Raw genomic sequence first — 14,982 nt, forward strand, 5'->3', positions numbered from 1 at the left:
TTTTTCCATCACCATGTCCCTTTAGGGGCTCTGTAGTTTTTAGCATTGATAATAATAACAATAAGAAATGTTTCTTGAGCACCAGATCAGCATATCAGAATGATTTCTGAAGGATCATGTGACACTGAAGACTGGAGTAATGATGCTGAAAATGAATACATTTAAGAATAAATTACATTTTAAAATATATTAAAATAGAAAAAGAGATATTTCAATACTGATATTACAGTAACACTATTATTGGTAACATTAGCAATAATATGTTTAATATATGTCATTAACTATATTTAATGTACATAAGACACTTTTAAAAATCTTACTGACCCTAAATCTCTGCATGGTAGTGCATTTAAAACTAATACTGAAAAAGACTGGGTTTGAAATTACAGCTATTTTAACAGTTTGCCTTGTCTACTGTGTTTAAAGTTTTCTCTAAACTAAGGTACTGTTTCAAAAGGTGTCTCATGTGGCCTTGCCTTCAGTGTGGGTATGTGCTAAATGGAAACAGTAAGGTGAGAGAAAGGAGTTATTTTCAGGTTTGGGCAAACACAAACCACACCAGTGAACATGTGATACTGTTGGGTTAAGGAAAACCACTTCTAGTCCGTCTACAGTAGAGCTGAACAAGCATTTGTACCTGAAGATGACATTTCCTGCCCTGTCCGCTTTCCAGGCTTTGATCAGCGCAAAGTCACCCGTGATTGCTTTTTCCATGATGAAGTGCCGGCCATTAAATTCTCGCACCTGAAACACGACAGCGGCAGAACATAATAGATCCTATGTCTATTTTTACTTCAGATATTAATAGCAATCAAACCTCATCTGAGACATGAGCTGTATGACTGCATCACTCAATAAAACTGGAAGATAAGCGACAACTGACCTCTCTGGGTTCACTAGCGATGGCAATGGTGCCGTCCTTGTTGTATTTGATAGGAGAGCCTCCCTCTTGGATGAGTGTGCCATAGCCTGTGGCAGTGAAGAAGGCAGGCACACCTGCGCCACCGGCCCTGATCCGCTCCGCTAGTGTGCCCTGCCGTCAACAGTACAATGGGTAAACAAAAACCTTCCTGATTGGATTTTTTTTTTTTGGAAGAATGGTACTATAAAATCTTTAGCATACATGTATTGGGCAATAAACTTGCCACTGAGAACAAAGGTAAAGTGTTTATTCTGAAGTTACGGGTAAAGGATGGTCTCACCTGTGGGGTCAACTCCACCTCCAGCTCGCCACAGAGATACTGCCTCTCAAACTCCACGTTCTCCCCCACATATGATGAGATCATGCGCTTGATCTGTTTGGTCCGAAGGAGGAGGCCCAAGCCAAAGTCATCCACCCTGTTTAAAACATACAGAAGATGAAAAATGATATGTTTATAGTTAAACATATATATAGTTTATAGCAAAGTATATATTTCAAACGATTCGGTGCATACACAACTCATTTTATTATCACTTTATTCAAAAACACCTTCTAGTAGATGCTACCCAGCATGACTGTAAAAAACATATCATTCTCTATTGATGGCCATTCAAAGGTATCCATGTCAAATAAATAGTGATACTTTTCCTTATCTGCTACTATTGGCGTCACAGATCAGGACAGTCACTAGAGGTGAGACTGTGTGCGTACTTGGTGAAATCCGCAACATCGCGAATCCACGATGTCATTGTCTTACAGAGTGAGTAACCACATGGCATTTACAGCTCAAGGTGATTGGCTCAATTCAACCTGGCTGGGAAACTGACCATGAACAAAGATGCTAGATTTCAAATTGTCAAAGCTGCATTTATTTGGTCAAAAATACAGTAAAAACTGTAATTTTGTGAAATAGTATTACAATTTAAATAATACATTTTAAAATGTAATTTATTCCTGTGATGGCAAAGCTGAGTTTTCAGCAGCCAGTCTTCAGTGTCACATGATCATTCAGAAATCATTCTAATATGCTGATTTGATTATTATAAATGTTGAAAACAGTTATGCTGCTTGATATTTTTGTGGATACTGTGAAGCAGTTTTTCAGGATCCTTTGATGAATAGAAAGTTCAAAAGAACATTTAGTTAAGAAATATAATTTATTTGTAACAGAAAATATCATTACGGTCACTTTTGAACAATTTAATGCATCCTTTCTGAATAAAAAAAGAAAAGGAACTTTTCTGCTGCAAATCTTGATTGGTAACCACTATGCACACCACCTTCAGATAATGTCTAACTGCAAACAAATATACATTTCCAGAAAACCAATGTCCAATTTAGGTTGAACTATTGTTGGAAAAGTAGCACGTATTCCCTAAATTGGTCTAAATCCCGTGTCCAATGAGCATTCTGTAGCGAACCGGTCATTAAAATTCAGAACACGCAAGAAAACAGACAAAGGACACAAAACTCCTTTTTACGGCAAGAAACATATGAAACGTCTTACCGCTCTCTCTCAGACCTCCTCAATTCGGTGTGTGCAGTGGCTTGGCACAGTTACAGAAGCAGTGACTCAAAACTGATTTTGTCATTCATTAACAAATAGCATGACTTATTGAGAATTGAAAGGCACTGAGGTATGAAAATGTTGGCTATATCCCATTTTTAAAGGCAATCAGTGCAGTAGTGCAGATCTGGACATTTTCAACACTGTTAAAACCAAAGGCTTTCGGGTGAAACATGAGGGGGAAATGTTTGATGAAAGTTAATGGAGACATTTTATAAGTTTGAGTATATTTTCTAGATTAATTCGATCAACAGGGAGCACAGACTCTTCATGTCACGACTCATTCACTGGACCGAGGAAGGTTGCAATTAGATGCATACTGTGTCATGCCATGTTCTCATTAACTCTGCTAATGTGTCTTTTTCACTTTCTCCCACCAGATAAGTGACAGGCTTTTTTTGTGTGTGTTTAGAGAAGTTATCAAGGCCATATACTATGTGCTTAGAATTTACTGACTTCAAAATGTCATAAAAAGCACAAAAACATAAGTGATATTACTCAACAGTCAACAACACAAGTTAATAGTGAGTCACTTACATTTTAGACTGTGTTGTCAGTTACTTGGTCTATTTTTGCTCTGCCAATGAAAAAAGATCAAAGCAAATCAAAGAAAAATAAACCGTTGTGCATTTCCAAGCAACATACAGCAGTGTTTTGTTCTTGAATTAATTTATTTTTAACTGATTTACTCATAAAACCTATTTGCATAGAAAAAAGCATACTTCTCCACTAGTAAGCAAAAAACAGTATAGAGACAGAGCAGCAAGCCAACAAGTCAGCACACCATTTCTAAGTAATGAGCAACATGTTAAGTATCAGCAGGGTTGTTGATGAAAAAATATATAATATAGTCGTGATAAGATGAAATATAACTTTTTTGTAAGTGCTTTTTGCGTGCCTGTGGTTTCACTTGTGGTTTCACATATATTTTTTCATCAATTTAGAATAAATTGTACGGATGCACCGATACCACTTTTTCCAGAACGAGTCCGATACTTAAATTTTTGGTACTCACGATACTGATACCTGTATTTCTTAATGCATTTGTCATTTTTAAATGTACTGGGTAAAGAAACCAAAAGAATATAAATCATATTACTGGTAGTTGGCTTAATTTGTTCATCAAATATATATTTCCTTCAGTTATTTTCATGCTTAATTAAGCCTGCTAAAATGTATTAAATGAGCTTCTGTTACTTTCACTGTTCATTCTATTGCTCTATCATATTTCATCTATCATTTAATAGCACAGCACATATGTAGAGCAGCTCCTGCAGGGCTCAGTGCTGAGGATTGTGTTTGGGATTCATTCAATGTTCATTTGTTTGATTACCGGTAACATTAAGGTTTATTAGACTGCTCTCCCTTTAAGACCGAACGTATGGATTCCATTTGAATATACTGTCTACGTTCACTTGAGATACAACCAACTTTGTTTACTAGGAGGATACTCGCCAAGATGGGTGTTTTTACATCATTTTGTGTGAATTTGTCCGTACAAGCGCAAGACGTGAAAGAGAATTAAAATTCACGCACTGTCTGAGACGATTCTGTGCGTATACGCATGCTTAGACCCAGTGTCGTCCTCCTGTGCAAGCAACGCAAGCTAATGCCAAACACTGCTGTGACGCAGGTTTCACATTACAGTCTCACTGAGCAGCTTCTCTGTGGTAGACAGGAAGTTTTTACCACAGAGATTCAGAACTCACAGAACAAGTTACAACAAACAATGCATTCAAGAACAGCGTGCTTCAAACAGTTAGAAAGAAGCTAAACAAACTTCAAGGGAATCGGTGGGGAACTTTCTATCTAAAACAGGTCAAAACTTCCTCTGAGGTTTTCCAAAAAACTAACTCTGGAAAAAAGCCTGCTGTGTTGAATTAAAAATGGCACTTTTATGAGTTTGATATGCATGTCTGTTTTAAAGGAGTTTACATAAATAAATGGTGTAAAAAAAGAAAAAAACATTGATTTTGTTAGCATATTTAACATACACAGTATCCTATTTAAGCCTAACTAAACCGATTAGAATGAACTTTATCGCTTTCTTCTGCCATCTTTAGCAGCAACCTACACTGGCTTCACTCACTGGTCACGATGGAAATACACAAAACTCAAAATAACATAACTGGCCCACTCTCAGAGATTACGCAAAGATATAGTCATAGACAACCAACCTGGGACAAAGCCAGCCCAGAAAGACCTATACATAGATCAGCGTCAAGTCACATGTTCAGAGCAGCTGCGACATAGCAGCAATAAACCAAACGTCAACGTCCAATAAGACAGTAAATTAGACTGTATAACTAGACATTTAGAAAACATTTACTCTTTCTAAGAAAGAATCTTTATCATTGATCTCCTTGTGCACGCTGTGTTCTGTATTTACCAGTAGGTCTAGACCAACTTGCAGATTAGACTTGGTCAAACTGGTAATCTCTTTCTATTTGTGGTCAGTTGCGCACACATTCTCATTGTCGTTTATGTGAGAAATTCTTGTAATGACATCTAGGGGACAATTGATGTTATGGAGCTGTACTTAAGTGACCTTACAAGATGTGTATCAAGAGTGACTGCGATTGTTTTTGTTATTTTGCCACCTTTCAAATTTCTCCAAATGGATTTTCAATCTCAAATCACAAAAGTATCCATTCTGATTATGCTCAGACTTTTACAAAATCAAGCGGTTTGCTGTGTGCGGTTTCAGTTGTTTGAATGTGTCAGGGAGTACAGAAGTTAAATGTTAGGCCTATTGGTGGGGTACGATAATAAAGATGGTCGAGTTTAATCCAGTTACTGTTTTTGGCTGGGTTTAAGCTGTTGTTTACTTCTGAAAAGGCTTACCCTGCATTATTGCTGACTGCGGTCAGGCTCTTCACTCCGGTCTTCAGCAAACTGTTTATCAGGTTCTCTGGAATACCACATAGGCCAAAACCTGTGAATGAAGGAAAAGGATAGTAAAGAAATCAAAAAATACTTGTTGGCATGACCTCCTCAGCCATTTATCAGGGAGAGGTCAAGAAATGTTGTTCTGTACAGAGTTAATATAATAATTAAAAATAGTATACATAATATTATATTATATTCAAAGGTTTGGGGTCAGTAAGATTTTTATTTATTTTTATTTTTGGAAGGTGATTAAAGCTTTTATTCAGCAAAGATGCATTCAATTGATCAAAAGTGACAGTAAAGACATATATATTTTTGAACTTTCTATTCATCAAAGTATCCTGAAGAAAATGTATCATGATTTGAACAAAAACATTAAGTAGCACAACTGTTTTCAACATTGATCATAATAAATGTTTCTTGAGCACCAAAATAAGCATAATTAGAATGATTTCTGAAGGATCATGTGACACAGAAGACTGGAATAATGATGCTGAAAATTATATTTTGCCAACAGAGAAATAAATTACATTTTAAAAAAATTAGAAATAATAAATAACATTTTAAAATATATATTAACATAGAAAACTGTTCTTTTGAATTGTAATAATATTTAAAAAATATTACTGTTTGTACTGTATTTTTGATCAAATAAATACAGCCTTGGTGAGCAGAAGACAAAACGTACAGACCCCAAACTTTTGAACGGTAGTTTAAGTAATAACTAAGCAGACAGTTACGCATTAAGATTGAGTTTATGACAAATCATAACCCTTAAGTTACCTCCCACAAGAATGGTTGCTCCGTTAGGAATATCTTTGACGGCATCTAGGGGGTCCGAATAAAATCGTCCGGACCGTTGACTTGATGTGGAAAAGTAACAGCCGCACGTCTGCCAACCAGAAACATGGAGTAGAATGAATGAAACAGGCTGGACATACAGAAGCACTTAAAAAAGCATGAATGAAACATTCCACACTTGGATGTCAGCTATGTACAGTGGATTCCTAAATTATGCATAGAAAAGTGAATTCTCAAATAAGATTTGTTTCCACTGTCAACTAAAGCAGTTCGATTTTCCCATGCTAACATTCACGTGATGAATAAACCTCGAGAGTCCAGCCAAGCAATCCATTTCATCTTTATTTGTTTATACAACAGTGCGTGTTTGACCTCACAATTGCTCCAAAGGACGAGGAGAGGAAACAGATGACCACTTATCACTGACTCTGTCTCAATAAATAATCTGTTATGTATATATAGACGCCTTGAGCAGTATTACCAAACAATAATCGACAAAAATACTGAGTTATAGGAGAAACCACTATGACCAGTGTTATTCCTTGCAACAGTGATTCAAAGGTTTCTGCTCTGTCTGTGTGTACAGAACAACTCCATGAACCTCACACAACAGCCACATGACACTAGCATGAGACTGCCATAAATATATGACTTCAAAACCAATGCTATCTTGGTCAGGGCCTGGAGAATTCGTATCCTTGTTCTGAGAACTAGTTATAATAGCAGTCTAGTTCACCTGTTATGTGATGTAATGAGCCAAATGGTGAGTGGAACAAAAGGTTGGGAATGAGAGTTGGGTTACTGTTAACCAATGGTGTTTGCAGTGTTGTCAAGGTAGTTGTCCAAATAACGAAATAAAAAAACAATATAATGTCCATTAAAGTTTTTGATAAAATATGTGGTAGAATAAGCCTCAAGCCAGAATTGCTTAATGACGACCTTGTGTTTCCAGTCCAACAATAATACAAATTAAATGAAGTGACCCAATATCTTGTGTATGCTGATTGTATTTAATATCTTGCTAAAATAAAAACACAATGCAGCACAAAATGACCACTTTTAGAAGACTCTAGCTATATGCAATGATTTTTGACTTCAAGAATATGTAGGTTTTGCCACACATCATTCAAACACAAGCAAACACATCATGTATAGAATTATTTAGCTTCCTTATACTATCTGAACGTCTCTCTTCACCCTGCAATGGGTAACGTTAGAAGGGTTAAAAAAAGACAAATATAGAATCACAGACACGTTCAACATCATGCAAAATTTCGGATGCACCGTCTTTTGCTTCTAAACACTGACCTTGCCTACGGAGAATCGCAAGAGGTTCGTCTTGATCGTCGCTGTCACGTTCCTGAGGATCACATTCTCCGCTCTAGTTAGTGCTTTAAGAGTCGCCATGTCTGAAAATTACAGGCCTAATTTTATGTATAGTGAATGATGGTGACAGTAATGCCCTCGCTGATCTCGTTGAAAGGCGGGGATGAGGTAAACGAAGGAGTGTCGGGGGCTCGATTTGCTTATTTGCATTTAACTCCCTCACTGCCATCTAGCGATTTCCGATTCATTCTAATGAGTCGGATCTTTTTTTTTAATGTGTCCGTCGCTCACCTGACATGTCTGGCATGGATGATTCATTTCCGAATCGTACTGAATCTTTCGGAGTGGTTCCAGATTCAACAACGCATTTGAATCACCAAAATTGTTTTTAGTACATGACCGACTCTCAGTGATCCATATAAAGCGAGTCAGTGAACAGAGCAACAGTACAGCATAAATGTAAAAACTTGCTGAAAAATATTTTTAGTTCTATTAATAATAGTTTTACACACATACGACAGCCTTAGATAGCATTTAAACATGCAAAAACACATTTTCAGTCAAGCAGTCAAGTAAATTAATTGTAGTATTTTTAAAGTAAATGGAAAAAAATGTCAGGTTCTAAACGTGTATACACTACTCATCATTTTATTTTTAAAGAATATGTTTTTATTCAAACAAATATTGTTCCAATATAACAGAATAACAATCAATAATAGGGTGAAGAAAGAAAAATGACAACTATAACAACAGCCAGGCGAAAGAAGACTTACAAAAATACAATAAAAACAAATAAAATAATACAAAATACATACATCAATAAAATGATAAATAACATCAAAAGTAAACGTGAAATTAAAATTAATAGACGCTAATGGAGAATAATGAAATAAGCACAACGGCACGTAGTGTATAATTACGTCATAACCTAAAATAAGTTATGAATCTATCTCTGAATTGGTTCTTTTAACTGAACTGTTCAAAAGAACCGATTCAAAGAAATGAATCAGACTCCCTATCATCACTACTGCCAACATTAATTTCAATTCACTGTTATCAAACACCGAGTATTGTGGGGGTAATTTGGATAAGGGTGGACAAAGTAAGCTTCTGTTTGCATGTAAGTGCCAGGGGTGCCATTTATGAATGAAATGAAAGAACAAAACATCCCAGTAATCCTCCGCACGTGAGCAATCGCGCGCTCGTCACGTGACTGTCGTTTGCAGTCATGGCCGACGACTACAGACGAAGCGTCGAGCTGGAGAGGAGGATTTTTGAGTTAGATAACAAGTGTGCCACACTTCGAACCGAGAAACCAGGTAACTGGGATTCGTGGCGTCAAATGCGTAAAACCAGACTCTCGTTAATAAAGAAAGTGAGGTTAGTTGGGCGAATCAGCCCGTTGTTGTCATCGTTAGCTAGTTAGCTTAGCCGCTCTGCGTTAGCATTCCTGCGAACCACAACAAATATTTCCATTCCCTTCTATAACCCTGTTTATACGGGGCATGTTTGACTAACTAGCGTACAAGAACGTCGTATTAGTCATGCTAAACCGTGTGGTAGTTTAAAAGGCAAAGCACGTTTATTGTGTGCAGTAATTTTTCAAATGTTTGACTAACGTTAGCTAGTTAAAAGCAGTTTGCATGAAGTGAATTCGCATGTGGTCGTGCAGTTTACAGAACACAATGATGCATAACGTTACATTAAATTAAACATTGTATACGTAGATTTAGTTATTTTACAATGTGATATTATAGGTGTGACTTTAGCCATAACTAGAAAAAAATTGTGAAAGACTAAAAGGAATGTAACGGAAAATCAATCTCTTTTTAGCAGTACTTTGCCTACTTCAGTTAGGCCAAAGGTCATTTTAATATAAAAATAGTCACTCAACAGTCATACTTATAGTCTGAAAATCTGAAATGTTGCAGATTGTTGCACTATTACTGTAAAGGCACTGGCTTTTTTGAACCTGTCAGTCATACGTAGTTTACACACATACTAATGCGTTCTTGTCTTTGAAGTGACCATGAAATCAAAATTTTAATGTCATTTTATGTGTTATATTAATCATTATTTATTATAAATGATTTATCCGTGCACATCATATTTTTTTTTATATAAATTAATGTGTCCTCGTAATCTTTAATCAAAATAACTTTCCCTTCCTCTTGCAACATCTCTTCCCTTCTCTGATGTGTTTACTGCCATGAAGGCGGGACAACCTGTCACTCACATGAGATCACAGCAATAGCAAACCACAATCGTCCAATAAACTTATGAAGGACAATATCAAGTAGCAGGACTTGCTACAGGCCTTGATATTTTATTTTTTCAGGAAGCCTTTTCACTTGTATATTTGTCACTATAGGGAAGAAAAGACTACCGCAGCGTTCGTTTCATGGCAACTTTTCTTCCCATTACCTATATCCAAGTGAAAAGGGTTCTCGAATAAGAAAAAAAAAAAAGTAGGGTGGGACTTGATGCATAATATCAAATCATTCATAATAATAAATACTGCAATATTCCATGAAAATAAGAAAGTTTTGATTTCATGGTGACTTTAAATGATTCTATTGAAGTAATATGATTCTCGGCAGGCTAGGTGTAATCAGAATAAAACAGCAAATTATCCAATTATTTCAGTCAGAGTGCAGAGTTGTTTTTACAGAGCTTGTTTCCTCTTTGTCATAGTGACATTAAATGTGCTATTTGTTGTTTTGTACCAAAAGCTGTCCTCCAGGCGGGTATCTGATTACAGATTTACGTTCATTAAAATGGCTAATAAGTATAATATTTTCTTTTTATGGACAATGTTATGAAGCCTGATTCCACAGTCATTTAGGACCGAAGCTTTGCCAGAACAAAATAACCTCAGCTCTTTTTCTAATACCTCCGCTCCAACTGTAAAATACGTTGTTGTATGCCCTCTATTATATATTAACATTTTTTTTTTCTTCCTAGATGATGACTACTTACAGAATGCCTCTTCCATACTAGACAAGTTGAAATCCTATTATAGACATGGAGGAGAGAGCAGCAGCCTCCCTAAACTGCTGCAGGATTATACACAGGTACTTCACATAACACACATCTCACCCTGCAGAATTTCCATAAGCATAGCCTAATCATATATTAACATGTTCAATGTTTGAATAATAATACAGTTAATAACATGAACATATTGTTTTAATTAGTATTTATGTCATTTAAATTTCATTACATATCATTGTCTTTGCTATATTGTATGGTAAATTTAAACTGTAGCCTTTATATTGTCAGCCTGCCCCAATCAGAAATGTACAGTTCTTGTTAATCACTTTGCTTTTGTTATTACTAACAGCTCTCTTTAGTTGTAGCTAGGTAACAAAGCAGTTAATTATTATTTTAGCATATTTAACGGTTTATCTTGAATCAGATTTTTCATAGATTAACCTTCATGTTAAGTTATTTAAAAAAAAAAATTGATACGTTTTTTTGTAATCAACTTTAACATTAGCATTTTCTTCCCAGGTCCTTAAATTCATTTGATTAAAAGTCTTAAATTACATTTTAGGGGGTCTTATGACCTAATGTGATTATTAAACCGTAAAAGTTAAATAAATGACAAAACATGGCACTGTTGTACATTCTACAGTCTCGCGGTTTCAATGTAGTTCACAGTCATTGAATGCTGCCCATTTATGCCAAGTGATCACTCATTACTGTTGAATTTATGACAGTGTTTACATTATGGTGTTTATATTTTAATATGGTGTCTGTAGATTATTGTACATCTTTTTTAATGAGCAGCTGGAAGTAGTAAAGCATAGACTTTTCAAAATAAGAGTCCCAGTTTTTTGGGGCTTGTTTAAAAAGTTCCACATTATGCATAACTTTTTTTCTTCTGGATATTATTTGTATTTTGGTTATGCAATAAAGTTCATCTGGCATTTAATTTCACACTGTCACAGAAAGGAAAGACAAAGCATTATTTAACATTCATTAAATATAGTTTTTACTAGTATCGGTACAGCAATCTGTTTATTGTCTTTCTTTAAACATATGGTCTAAAGTTCCTTGACGCATGAATCTGGTATAACATGTAACACTACATACAATCAAATGTACGGTTAAAATAGATGTCCAGAGACTTGTGCCAAATAATGTATGATTGTTTGCCATGTAAAGATCTACATGTAGATATTTTAGTGTCTTGTATACTTATTTCTACCTGCAATAATGTAATATGTTAGGGTCATGTACAATATAGGTGTCTGTCATATGTATACAGATCAATTTGCAGGTCTGTCTTATTTGTATCATGTGTAGTGTATCCTTCAGTCATTGTGGAAAAAAAAGAAGTTATTATATCATGAACTTTGACTTTTGACTTCGACATTTAATTTATATGTAATCAGATGTTAGTGCATACACTTCAATACAAATGTATATATTGAATAAAACATGTCTTAAGTATTTTAAATGTGCAGTTCCCATCTTTTGCCCCATCCTGTTTGAGTAAAAAAATGTGTAGAGGCCTTAAATGGTCACATTTCATTTTAAAAACTCTGCAGATACCCCAATTTTGATGCAATGGCTCACATGGTCCATTGTTTTACCCACATTTCTACAGGTTGTCTTGGACATTACATTCTATGAGGAAAACAAGCTTGTAGATCAGGAGTTTCCTGAGGACACTTCTCCTTTCAAAATCCAGCAGTTACTACAGGACTTGACAGAGCCAGAGGTGTTAGCTGGGCGACTGGTACCTGCTCAAGAGGTGTTGTATTTCTCTATCTGTAAAATATATTTTCTTGGAGCAATTGGTTTTATTATTTGCTGATGATTTCCTGAGCAAGACATTTTTTTGCTTTTTGACTTATAAGTGGGTGTTCAGAATAAATATTCTTTACTTTAAACACACACACACACGTACATACGTAATTGATCGCCCACAGGCATCTATTTTCAGAGCTTAATTGGCATAGACTGAAGAAGCAGAGCAAACTTCTGTGAGTAACTGTGGTGTGATGCTCTGATTTGTCTCAGGTGCAGTCTGTGCTTGGACTGGAGCTGCTGGAGTGCCTATACTGGAGGCGTGGGGCATTATTATATATGTACTGCCACACACTACACCAGCGCAAGCAGTGGATCAAGAAGAACAAAGCCACATTCCTTAAGGTTCTTTCCCCAACTTCTCACTCCACAGTGCCAGTTTTAGTGGCAATGAATTGAGTAAGTGTTGCAATGCTCCGTGTCTTCACAGTGTCTTCAAGAAGGTGTGCGTTACCTTATGAGAATGTTGCAAGTGAGGAACTCAGTCAAGCTGAACGATGGCGTGGTTTTTCATGACTCTGCAACCGCCAATTTTCTGGCAGAAGGTACATCTGCGCAAATGTACTTTCTGTTCTAGAACTGAAAGTCGATTGATTACAATTTGGGAACTGAAAACTCTAGACATGCCAGTTATTGCGTATGCACTGACTTCAAAATCTGTCTATGCAGGGGCGGATTTTCAAAGCACGTAAAGATGAACATTATTTTTAACATCTCTAGATACTGGGTTATCAGTATCTTCAAATATTTGTTTAATTACGAAGAGATCGGAAAGATAAACTTTATTCCTGGTGCTTGGATTAATGTTAATACAAACCACAGTGCAGTGGTTTGTATCCAAGTTCTCGCATTTAAATGTGATTAACATTTGCTATATAAGAATAAATTACACAGTTCTTGAAGTCATAGTAACATAAGTTAATGGGCAAGATGTATTGAGATTTGTTCATTAGTTCATCTTATAGTTTTGTCAGGTGTCATTTTTAGAGAATACAATTTGTATTAATCAAAATGAAAAGAATGTTATAAGTGTGTGTATTTATATTCTTGACTAATTCCATTTATTTGTTTACCCTTTCCCCCAATAGGTATCTTTTCTGATACTCACTTGCTTACAATGATGTACATTGGTGAGATGTGTTTCTGGGCAGTGAAATATGAGGACTGCAGCATGGACAGCACAGAGCGCAAAGAGGACAGGCTTCATTTCCGTGATATTGGCACACAAATCCTCCATAAGTACGTGCTGGCATGCGAGGGGCCACTTCAGGGTCAGGGCTGGAACACCGAGAATGCCAAGGAGATCCTTAGTATTTTACAGTAAACCTGGAGAGAGCTTTTAGGAGAGGAGGTTCACAAAATGTCATTGTTCTGAAGCTAGCAAAAAAAAAAATTAAACAAACAAAAAATATTAAAAAAGAAAAATACTGAATACAAAAAAGGCACTTATCTTCCGGTCCAGATTTGCTTTCTGGATGTGTGTTTTCGCTGAGAATGTGGAATAATACTTCTAATGTAAAATATAAACAAATAACTATTTGTTTAAGGAAACAATTATTCCAGCTGAGAAACATCACACAACTTTTTATTTATTTTAATTTTTATTTATTTATTTTTAGTTCATTACATTTATATATGTCATTTATATATGTTAAAAGAAATGGTACAAAGGAGGGGGAGATGCAGATATATGTTGCATATTTAAGTATTCGTGACCATTTTTAAGTATGGACCTTTTCTTTTTAATAACATCTTTGTATATGACACCTCTTCTGCTCACTTATTCAAAGTTACATCTTTACTGCTTTCGTTGACCAGATGTAATGTTCAGAGATGGGAATTTGGATATTTTGATAGTATACTTTTAAAAAGCTAAACTTTTTGGTCATTATTCTTTTTAAAAGGAAGTTCATTTTTTTTGTTTTTTATGTCTTCATTGAAATAAATTTTGGGTTAAGAAATGTTGAAATGTGAATGTGCGAGTGATATTTTGGTTTCACATGCATTGGATGTTGTTACACCAGAAAAGTTATTTGGAGTGTTAATAGATAAAGGTTGCTGATTGCCTTGTCCCCAGTGATTATCAAAAGGTTTCCAGACAAATCTCAAGTTGTATCTGTATTTTATAACCCTCATTGCTAATCTTTTAATGTTAACATAGTAACAATTGACATTCTTAAAGCTTCAAGGTGAGGCAATTAAAAAAAGCATTATGGTTTAATTAACAGTCCAGCTTGAGAGTTCTGAGAAGTGCAAATGCTTTTGGTGCTGGTGTAATATTCATAAGACAGTATTTATTTTAAAAACCAAGACATGTGCTTAATGTGATCTCAAGCTTATATTGCTATCAGTTTTGGGGTAATTAGCAACCCTACATAATGTTAGTGCCTTTTACTGGTTATTATGATTTTGTTGAATGTGTACACTTGTTTGAAGTAAACACACAAAAGATGACTAATGGGTGGCTGTGATTAACATTAATAATGTGGGGCTTTTTTTCTCCATGCGCATTTTTCCAAAACATCAGACGTACAGTAGATGCTCTGTAAATGTATCCTTAGTCAGATCAACTCAAACTTTATTTATTTTCTTTACTTAAACTCTAACTTTACTGTGGAACTTAAGTGTGATACAGAAAGAATAAAAACAAACAGAACCA

At 35.5% G+C, this 14,982-nt stretch overlaps 2 protein-coding genes across 2 annotated transcripts in view; one reads left to right on the forward strand and one right to left on the reverse strand.

Moving 5' to 3' along the window:
* oxct1a (3-oxoacid CoA transferase 1a) overlaps positions 1 to 7,898 on the reverse strand; it is a 45,902-nt gene extending 38,004 nt beyond the window's left edge. The window contains exons 1-6 of the mRNA XM_079636876.1: positions 7,488 to 7,898; positions 6,162 to 6,270; positions 5,334 to 5,424; positions 1,203 to 1,338; positions 884 to 1,033; positions 638 to 744 (exon numbers count right to left, since the gene is read on the reverse strand). Of these exons, the coding sequence (XP_079493002.1) occupies positions 638 to 744; positions 884 to 1,033; positions 1,203 to 1,338; positions 5,334 to 5,424; positions 6,162 to 6,270; positions 7,488 to 7,586 (692 nt within the window). The 5' untranslated portion in view covers positions 7,587 to 7,898. The remainder of the gene's footprint in view (positions 1 to 637; positions 745 to 883; positions 1,034 to 1,202; positions 1,339 to 5,333; positions 5,425 to 6,161; positions 6,271 to 7,487) is intronic.
* A 615-nt stretch (positions 7,899 to 8,513) lies between these two features.
* On the forward strand, positions 8,514 to 14,777 carry rimoc1 (rab7a interacting mon1-ccz1 complex subunit 1). Its single transcript, XM_079637087.1, has 6 exons — positions 8,514 to 8,824; positions 10,470 to 10,579; positions 12,121 to 12,267; positions 12,537 to 12,668; positions 12,754 to 12,868; positions 13,412 to 14,777. The coding sequence occupies exons 1-6, from the start codon at positions 8,734 to 8,736 to the stop codon at positions 13,645 to 13,647; spliced, it is 831 nt and encodes a 276-aa protein (XP_079493213.1). The 5' UTR covers positions 8,514 to 8,733; the 3' UTR covers positions 13,648 to 14,777.
* The last annotated feature ends 205 nt before the right edge of the window (positions 14,778 to 14,982 follow it).

The sequence above is a fragment of the Phoxinus phoxinus genome (genome assembly GCF_949152265.1).
Source record: "Phoxinus phoxinus genome assembly, chromosome: 15".
Taxonomy (NCBI): Eukaryota; Metazoa; Chordata; class Actinopteri; order Cypriniformes; family Leuciscidae; genus Phoxinus; species Phoxinus phoxinus.

What these genes read in the sequence shown, in the direction of transcription:
- rimoc1 (XM_079637087.1), top strand. Translation starts at nt 8,734, where the DNA reads ATGGCCGACGACTACAGACGAAGCGTCGAGCTGGAGAGGAGGATTTTT. An exon ending in GACTGGTACCTGCTCAAGAG is followed by an intron (nt 12,268 to 12,536) that starts GTGTTGTATTTC and finishes GATTTGTCTCAG; the next exon opens with GTGCAGTCTGTGCTTGGACT. An exon ending in ACAAAGCCACATTCCTTAAG is followed by an intron (nt 12,669 to 12,753) that starts GTTCTTTCCCCA and finishes GTGTCTTCACAG; the next exon opens with TGTCTTCAAGAAGGTGTGCG.